The following is a 9,960-nucleotide window of genomic DNA, read 5'->3' on the forward strand; positions in this document are numbered from 1 at the left end:
CGCTCTTTTAAATCACATCAACTTGATTTCCAATTTCAGCAAGTCTGGTTTAAGTCTTTACAACCTCTTTACCATTTTGCAGCTGAAGACGTCAGCTTTCCTGAATTCTGGACTATTGGTGTTAACAGTAACGATTGCCACCACCTCCTGGCTACCAGTAACCAGCAGATATCAACAGCAACCAGTTGTAACTACCCTTTCAGACAGCGGGCACAAGGTGTCTGAAGAAACGTGTATCAAAGAAAAGAGGAGTAACATTTGCCCCTCCTCTCTAGTTTCTCTGCTGGCATTATCTCCTACCAAATCCACAGAAAAAAAAGAAACAAGTTCTTTAATCTGATTATCTCTAGATGGAGACAGCGATTACCGAACTTGTCTTCACAGTCCTCCATAACAGGAGCTATGTAACAGTTATGGTACTACTGTAAAAGCAAAGAAATATTTAGATGTCTTGATACGTTCCAGTAATTTTTAAAGCATTCACATTACCACTTCAAAGCACAGCACTAACTACAGTCTTCTCGATAATCCTTCATGGTATTTAATCATTTGACTGGAGAAGTAAATGAAGAAAGTGCAGGAAACTTCCTTCAGTGTTTTGCTTGCTAAACTGAACTGCTCTCCAGGCACCCTTCAGTCCCTCCTCCCGAATGCTGGAGAACAGTCTGTCAGCTAAGAAGCAGAACTAATGCTTCCTCTGGCAGCAGTCTTGGGAGTTTACACTGCTCCATATAGGCGAATGTCAAATAAATGCCAGATTTCTTGCTTGTAAAAAAAAAAAAATCATAACAAGCATTGTTTGATTGTATACAAAATAAGGTAATTAAAATCTACATCAGTTGAACCAAGTAAGGACCAGGAAATACAGCACTGGGAATTTAAGATGGGTGTTATGACTTACACTGATTTCACAAATGATAAAGGTCGCACCGATCCCGTAGATAAGAGCACATGACTTACCTCAGCCTCTATTAAAAACCCCAAACACTTGATGGGGTTCTTCTGGGATGTGAAGCCTAGTCCAAGGCAAATCTTTCCACTTGCACTTTCACGTTAGACAGCAGTCAAAACAGTTCCTCCCCCCCCAGCCACTAAACTTACATCCCATTCCTCTCATTTCCCAGGTACTGGAATCATCAAACAGCAAAAGTATCACCAAAGAGAAGTGATGCAGAATTCTAAACACCAGGTAAATCGAGAGACTCAGGACTGAAAAATAAGAGCAGCTGAAATAGAACTACGTACAAACCAGAACAAAACGATGAACGTTCTCCAGAGACCCCGATGAATTGTACAATTGCTGCTAAATGCTTTATGAAGTTCTGACCCTGACTGCACTGAAAAACTGTTCTGTTTGGTTTATTACGAAGATATTAATGCCAGAGTTCTCCATTGCTATGAAGATATCTCAACCTTATAACAAGCAATTGCTTCTGCCAGAAAAGGACAAGAAGTATTTCTAAGCTATTGCTGCACAGTAATTTTAGACCACAGCCCAATATTCCAGTCTTTTCTTTTTTCTGGATACGCCAATACCCAGATTTTTTTTGCAGTGACTGCTTTAAAAAGTGTTTTCTGCTGCAGAAACAAATAGAGGAAAGATCCCTTTTTATCTACACAGCACTTCCAAGAAGAGATGATTTTTGCTGCGTCTCACCTAGCATTGCCAGTTGCCTCATACAAACCCCAAGCTCTGAACCATGACCAAACCTAGAATGACATACTCCTAGTATTGCAGCAAACAGGATGCTTTTGCAGCAGTCTCCTCTTCCTGGCCTAGCACCCTGAAAGAGATTACCACTGAGCAGTTCTGACATGCAATAGTTGTTTTGAATGTATTTAGGTCAAAAAAAAAACCCAAAACAGACCATAAAAGACAGTTGTATGTGCTAGTTTACAGTAACCCAATGGGAACTGCTTGTGGAAGGTTTGAAGGAGCTCTCTACTGTGTCTGCACCTTCATGTTACGTACTGCCTCTGTAACAGCACAAGAAACAGACGCATGGCATGACAACCTAAGTCCAGCTCTGGCTCTGTTGCACCAAGAATGGACATTGGTAATGGATCAGCAAGGAAACAGCAGAGTACTGAACACGAGAAAAACCTAGGCTGATCATGAAGATAAACACTAAGAGAGTGACTAGGCTTCAGCAGCTGCAAGTTTAAATTCATGGCAGCAGAGTATAGGAAGTTTAAGGCTAAGGTGGAAGGAGACACTAAAAAACAAGACAATAGTACACCAGACAACTGAAATATTACAAAGGTTCACCAAAACAGTTGATGTGAAAGGCCTTGGAAGGGCAAACTGGACCAATACTCAAAAAGAAAGTGCAGAAATAGTGAAGGGATGTAGCAGAGAACAAGAGCCTGTGTGCTCCCATGCAAACCGAGGGGTTCTGCTGGCATTTTACCAGAGACAAGAATGACTGTGTACCCATTTAGAAGGCAAAGCTTCTCCTCATCCCTGGGTACTGCTCTGACACCAAGGAGAAAAATCAGCTTTCTACCGTTGCAGGGCATGGGAAAGCAGCTGTGAACTGAGAGGAGTTGTGTTACGCTGAGGAACTGGACCTCAGGGATCAGAATCTTTAACAAACATCTCAACCAAATTCAGGGCTCTGTTCCTTGGCTTGTCTTTTACCTCTCAGAATCTGCAAACAACATCTTTCCCTTTCGAGAAGCCAAAGAATTTGTCAATGTAAACTTGACATCTAATGCCTTTATCCTCAAAATCTTAATAATATTAGTATTTAGTGTTAGAGAAACAATGCTGCGAAGCCTGTGAGAATTGAGGCAAGAGATGCTCACAGTTTTCTTCTTTGTAAGCTTTGTCCAGCGACATTAATTTCTTCAGGTAACTGTATGTTCAGTATCTTCTTCCAGGTTTTGGGTTTTTTTTTTTGTCCATGGTAGTTAGATGATAGACAAAGTAACTGGGAGTGAGTTCCGTATAACACATGTATAAGAAATCCTTCCAGAACCATCATGGTCTTCCCTGTCAGCAAATACTTGTACAAGCCTTTATCCTGTTAATTCTTCATATGTCCAATTTTCAGAGCATTTATTTTCCACCACTAGTTTTTAGGAGTACAAAGTTCCAAGGATTAACCTAAAGTTACACAGTTTCCATTTACGTAGCTATTTACCTTTAAATTGGAAAAAACCCTAAAAGTAGTTGTACAGCTGTGGTCCCTAAAGAGAATAACCTCAGACAAGTTTATCATCACATAAGGATGGGCCTTTTTTTAGCTATCTGGTAATAAAGAAACAGGTAAGAACACTACTTTTAAAAAAGAATATGTTTAATAACATGAAGTTGTCTATTTACTGGCAGAACCACGAAGTGATCAGCAATATTAGCTATTTCGAACGGAGAGCAGAACTGCAATAAATGGCTGCAAGCCACACCATTTTCAATTCCTAACTGAGATCTTTTACTAGCTCCTCTCTACTCGCACTGTTTCCTACTTCATTCTAGCATCTATTCTTCGTGACACACTCCATTCACAATGTTAATTAAGCACCTTTCTGGAAGCATTTAAACTATTTCTTGAAGCAGTAAATTCCTGTGTGTTCCCAGACTTATTCATGCTTCAGGAATCACAGTATCGGTTCTGCTAGAATTTGTAAATCATCGGAATAATCTTGAAAGTTACGATAACCATATTTAAGGAACTTCATTTCACCATCATTTGAAGTGACTGCAGGGTCAATGCCACTTGGAGGAAAAAAATTCAATAGTCATCAGCTTTGATAATTGTTACCAAGCTTGAAGAAGCAAAAAGCTTACAAACCTCAAAAGCAGCTCAAAGGTTTTTCCTACGTTTATACTTCCATGAAGCCATGCAAGGAAACACGCCAAAGTGTGTTAGCAGAGGAACTGTAAGACCAGAAAGTTGAGGTCTGGTCATTAGGACTGAAACTCGGCTGCAAGAGCAAGACCATTGTCCTCCTTTAAGAAATCCCACATGAAGGAACTCTGGTTGCTTAGAGAAAGCCCAGGGCTTACAAATGTACAAATGAGAAGACACCAAACCACACATTCTGCCCCAAATCTTCCAGCTATTGTGTACGAAAAGCTCCTGAAAAGCAGTATATTTTGAAAATTCATCGATACTTCATGAATTTTCCTAATTCCTTTATCATCAATTTTCATGAGGAACTTTACATGCAGACAGAAATTTAAGATGTTTGCTATGTACATTTAACGATCACATGCCTGCACACACACGTACCTGCATCATATACGCGTGTACATGTCTACATATAACCCCCACACCCAACCATGAAATGCAACAGGGCTTTTTGCTGTTTAGAAGAGATACTCTCACTTAACCTGAACATCCTTTTTGAACAAAACTACTGAATAACTTAAAATATACTGACCAACCTGGCCAAAACAGAATTGGGCTAAATGACTCCTTTTAGCTGAGATATCAACTCACATTCTCTATCGTCTCCGGTACCTTTGTCTTATTGATACCACAGATTGCTCCAACTGAAGTTTCTGTAGTTAGCAACTAACTTCCAATGGTTACTAATCTGCTTCTGAATTTACATGGACAATGAGAAGGGAAAAAAAGGAACATGCAAACAACAAGAGCCACTAACCTAGTGACAGAATCAGAGAAACACTACATGGACGAAATTAAAACTCAGGAAAGAGAAGCGATACAAAGTAAAAGGAAAGCATCAAAGTAAAAGGAGCCAAATGGAGTAAACCAAGACATTATGCATACATTCTGGAACAGAGGTGTCGGAGCAAACTAAAAGCTACTTAAGGTTATGATCTTTTTACATTGGGCTCTTCTCCCACAGAAGATGGTTGGAAAGCACGGCCTCCGCACAGTGTGCATACAGTGTGGTGGTATTGCTATCCTGCCGCTGTATATTTAAGAGAGTCATTTCAGAAGGACAGCGGGGGGATTTATTTTTCCTGCAGTCTTACATCAAATAACCCAATGCAGAGGAAAAACAAAAAATCTAACCCATATTTAACCTTTTAAAGAAATCTTTCAGGATTCTCTAGGTAGAGCAGTAGGTTCAAGAATATTTGCTGGTGACTGACAAAAGCCTGTTTATCATTCAAAGACAAATCCTTACTATTATTATTATTATATAATATCCAATGTGTTGTCCTTCCCCCACCTTCAGTATTCTAGCAGAGCTCCACAAAAAAATATAAGTTTTATATAATGGAAGCAAATGAGATCCGTGCAACAACATATGGGAATGAAGATGTCCTTTGTCAAAGTGATTTTCACCAAATAATTTTTTGAATGAGTCAAGTTATTCAAATAAATGATAAAAAAAAAATTTTGTACACAAAAAAAGATTAACTTTTGCTTTTACGCAGCTTGGACTGACTGTAACTTAAATAGTGCAAAAAGTGATGATTTTAAGAGGAGTCTTCAAAGGTTTAACTACTTATTTTACAGGAAATTTGGCAATAAGCATTTGAATAAAAGGGTTGCAGAAGGATGCAAGGGATGCCCAGTGGGAAGGATACCCCAGAGTCCCCTAAACAAGGCCAACTTGTGTGATGGCAAAAGCAGCAGAACTGGGGAATGAAGTGCAGAAAGTTGAAACTGAGAAGGAATGGCCCATTTTACTCACAGAACTCCTCCTCCAGGAGGTTTGTGTGAATTTATCAGCGTACGCACACCTTGCCCCTGTAGGTTTTTGACTGTCTTTCTGGCAGTTACATCTAGTGGCCTTAATCAGCACCAAAAAGAGAAAAAGAGAGAGTTTGTTAGAAAATGACTAAGCCTCTCGAAAAGCATAGTCAAGGCTCAGTGTTCAAATATCACGTATTTCTGGGCAGTACAGCCCAACGCTTAAACTGCAGACACTCGTACGTACAGCACTGCCCAACGGCTTCCCTTCCCAAAGTACATTTAGAAATAATCTAGAGTAAATGTTGACTTTTGGAAAGGGTTTTTGATTCGCTTAAATTTCTGAAGCATCACATTAAGTCCCCCTTTCGATAACTACAACTAAGTTCTTCCCATCTTTACAGCAGAATTCCTTAGCTGCAAAGTTTTAAGTTACCACAGTAATTAGGTCTGTGACCTATCAGGGAAGGAGAGAGTCCCTTTAAGGAAACTTTGACGGCTGGTGGTAAAAGCGAGACTGACTGTACTGAATAAAAATCAATAATTATTGCAAAATACCAATAGCCAAGACAACCTGTTTTGGTATGCTGTGATCTGGAATTCTGTTTAAGAAGCATTCTTTCCTTTAAAGAAAATATTTATTCTTTGTTGTTTAAGAGGATTCTTTTAAAAAATAATCAACTTTGGATACTACCTCGGCTTTAAATTCTATGGTGGAATTCCTTATTAAACTTAAACTTCAAAAAACCCACAAACTTCAGGCAGAATGATAAGCCCAATACTTGTTATTTTAAAAAATACTTTATGTTTGAATTGCCTTATTTTTGCTCACTATTATTTGTGAACAGTTTCTAGAATTTTACATTCAAATGTTTGTTTTGGAAATGTAATATATTTAACCGTCTGTGCTTAATGCCACCAAACCTAGTGTTTGATGGCACTAAGTGCTTACCTCCAAACCCTGACTGGCCCGCGGAACTAAAGATCCCAGGTGTACAGCTGCAAACACACGAGATCATTTGAGATTTTGTTAAATATTTAGGGTTACACTTACAAGTTGATGCTCTAACTGGTTGATTGTTTCATCCTTTTTCTTCAGTTCATCCTTCAGCTGCCTGATCTCATTCAGCAGATCATCCATCTGCAACAGAACAGTGGGCAAGGTAAGTTTTTGTGCAAGGGCTACACCATCGAAATCAATGCCTCTACAGATGATCGTACATCAGACGTTCGTGGAGGACTGGCAGTAAGAGCCCCTGCTCTCCTCCCCTTCTTCACATGGTGTGACGGACTGTAGGTATTCAACTCAGAGAGGGAAGAAACTTGACTAGAAGTCACTTTAAGAGGCCAAGTTGAGCTGACCCACTACATTTTCACGGTAAGTAAATCAGCATTTTTGATGCAGTAATTCAGCTGTAGTACAAACAACTAACATCAATGTGGACAAACACCCTTTGCCATCAAACACTACCTATACTCCTCTTTCTACAACAACGAAAAATACTGAAGCTTAAAGGTTAAGTGAACTGCTAAAATCCTTAACATCATGATGGAAACCAAAACAATCGTTTAGAAACAAAAGCACAACTACGTTTATTGAATGCAAACAGCACAATGGATTTGAATACTCCCTGCTAAAATCTGCAGACTGAAAATAATTCTGTAAACTTCAGGGACTGAAAAAAATTCGTAAATGTGTGATTTTTTTTTTTTTACAAGTAACTTTTCATCACAAGGTAATTTTCATGTATTTTATAAATGTACCATGATAGCTAAGCCATAAAGTTAGGGGTATACTTCCAGTTGGCAGCATACATCTTGTGATTTCTCTACTGATTTTACAAGAAGAGCCTCAAGCAACACTATAAAACCTTAACCACTGCAGAAAGCATATTACAAGTCTGTGACCATAAAAGACGATCCTTTTTGGAATATCCATTGCAATTGCTTCTTCCCTCAATATCCATTTTAAAACACTAAACTCATCTTTGATTTGTTTTTAAGTTATATCTGCAATACCAGTATTAGCTCAGGGAAAACCTTCTGGAGATGAAAGATATTTTCAACTGACATCAACAATAAATGGAATTAAACAGAGCAAGTAATTGAGAAAGTATGGTACGATGACACTTCAAAGCAAAAATTGTCTTTTCAAATCCTACCACTTAGCAAGCAGGCAGAAAATTTTTAAAAGGAGTTACTCTACAGAGTTAACTCCCACGTGACTGCTACAGAAACCAGAAAGCCAAGTTATTTTAATTATTTAAACACTGCTAGCATTTTAAGTATGTATTTTAAAAGGTCAAAGAAACTCTTCTCAGTCCTAGTAAAATAGAAGATGATATATATAAACATTTGCTAGGTTTGCATTTACATAGAAGAAAGAAGTGCTGCTTTGTAATGACAAGGAAGTTTTTGGTTTGTGTTTTTTTTAAACAAAGAGGTTTGTACCTCCTTCTGGAGGGTAAATCAGTGTCGTTTACCTTAAATGTTGGCTCAGGTTCTTGTGGTTCTGGACTTGTTGGAACTGAGAGTGAGATGTCCTGGAGTGACCCATTTTCTTCATTCTATCAGAGAACACAAACAAGAACAAAAGCTTGAACTACTTGCTGAAACAAACTACTTGCAAACTTGCTTTCAAGGATGGAGACACATCACTTCTTTGTGGAACCTGTTCAATGCCTGAGCCCTCTCACTGTGGATTTTCCCTTTTTGCCTGGGTAGGAAAGCCTCCCTGGCTCCACTGTGTGTACACTGCTCAAATAGGGGCCAGGATCAGCCTCCCTCTCTTCACAAAGCTGTAAGAACAGCTGCAGCTATGTTAAAGTGTGACAATTTTGCACAAAAATCTGATAAAACCTGATCATTGTGTTCCAGTATGTTATATCAGGAAGGAATGGTGCTATTTTAGAAGCCTTATTTTCTTCAGTATCCATCCAAACATGTCTGAGCAGTATCAAAACACACAGCCAAAATATTTCAGGTAGGAATTAACTAAGAAAGTAACATTACTTCTGGGCAGACCAAGATAAAATTAATCACAGCCATCAGAACCACGTAGAAATCTTTCCCCTCCCTCCGTGACAGCCATGAACTCTGAAATGAAGGACAGCAAGTAGAAACACAAATAACCAAAGATGCCAAATCATCAGACTTAAGATAAAAATACTAAGAACTATCACACAATTCCAAATTGCTTTTACCATACTACAGATAGTTAAATTTAATTTTCATCACTTAGATGTCATTTTATACTTTGCAGGTTTTGGTGGTGTTTTATTTTGGTTTTTTATTTTGTTTTAAGTGTCAAGGCTTCTGACTCCTTAACACGGCAAACACTGCAGCTTACGCTGTCCACCACACAGTTGTATTCAGTTCACAAGATGCTGTTTGTCCCTTCTGGGCAGAAGGCCAGCAAGTGACAGGCTGATGAAGCAGCAGCTTACTGTCAATGTTATTAACAAGTTCTAAGAGAGTGTTCTGAAATAATTTGCACAATCATATTATAGAGCAACAAGCATTATTTAATTCAAAACATTTCTAAAGTGCCAGAGGAAATGAGCAGCAATTAGAATCACAGTATCATTTACAGATTAACAGATTTGATATTATGTTTTACATTTATCTCATATTCTACAATTAGCAGATTTCATCAACATTTGTTCTTTTAAACTACTCACACACACACAGAAGAACAGCAGCATCAGACTGTCACAGTTATAATTGTGAAGGTCTAATCACAGGAATGGAAAAAAACCATAAAGCAACAATTTCAAGCCAAGTATCTTGTATGGCTTTTAAAAGCTCTACTGCTGATACCTCTGGTAAAGCTTTTATTCCATTAAAATGCAGAAGCGGAGCAATGAAACATTCTAGAACAGCAGATTAAGTCCTAATTGCAAAGGAAGTCAGTATGTCACGTATTCTCTGGTGAGTTAAATCACACACTCCAGCTCCATGCTACACGTGACTAATACTAGCAAAGCAAGAACAAAGTTCACTGGCATCAATTCCCTTACCACTGGTTTAATTATCTTAATATATATAATGAACACAGAGCAGCTGAAAAAAATTTACTTCTAACACTCTCGGCGGGAACTTCAGCATCCCACTGAGAGCATATGCTAGGATTAAACCACGGAACTCTTCTTGGTTTGCTTTTTCTTGCTCATCGTATTTCTAAAATGCTATTGGGGAAGGGGAAATCAGAATGAGGTTATTCATGGACAAAGAGATCAGAATTAGCAAAAAGACAGTAGAAATAGCAACCAGTTATATGCACATGCATATAGAGGATTAACATTGCAGACATTCACATCTAATTATGTAGGGAACGTCCTCCGTT

General features: G+C 38.5%; 1 protein-coding gene across 2 annotated transcripts in view; it reads right to left on the reverse strand.

Annotated features, from left to right (window-relative positions):
• CCSER2 (coiled-coil serine-rich protein 2) overlaps positions 1 to 9,960 on the reverse strand; it is a 38,775-nt gene that overhangs the window by 8,010 nt on the left and 20,805 nt on the right. For both annotated transcript variants that reach the window (XM_010141485.1, XM_010141486.1), the window contains exons 6-8: positions 8,099 to 8,182; positions 6,670 to 6,756; positions 5,617 to 5,715 (exon numbers count right to left, since the gene is read on the reverse strand). In XM_010141485.1, the coding sequence (XP_010139787.1) occupies positions 5,617 to 5,715; positions 6,670 to 6,756; positions 8,099 to 8,182 (270 nt within the window). The remainder of the gene's footprint in view (positions 1 to 5,616; positions 5,716 to 6,669; positions 6,757 to 8,098; positions 8,183 to 9,960) is intronic.

This window comes from Buceros rhinoceros, unplaced genomic scaffold (assembly GCF_000710305.1).
Source record: "Buceros rhinoceros silvestris isolate BGI_N320 unplaced genomic scaffold, ASM71030v1 scaffold13058, whole genome shotgun sequence".
Taxonomy (NCBI): domain Eukaryota; kingdom Metazoa; phylum Chordata; class Aves; order Bucerotiformes; family Bucerotidae; genus Buceros; species Buceros rhinoceros.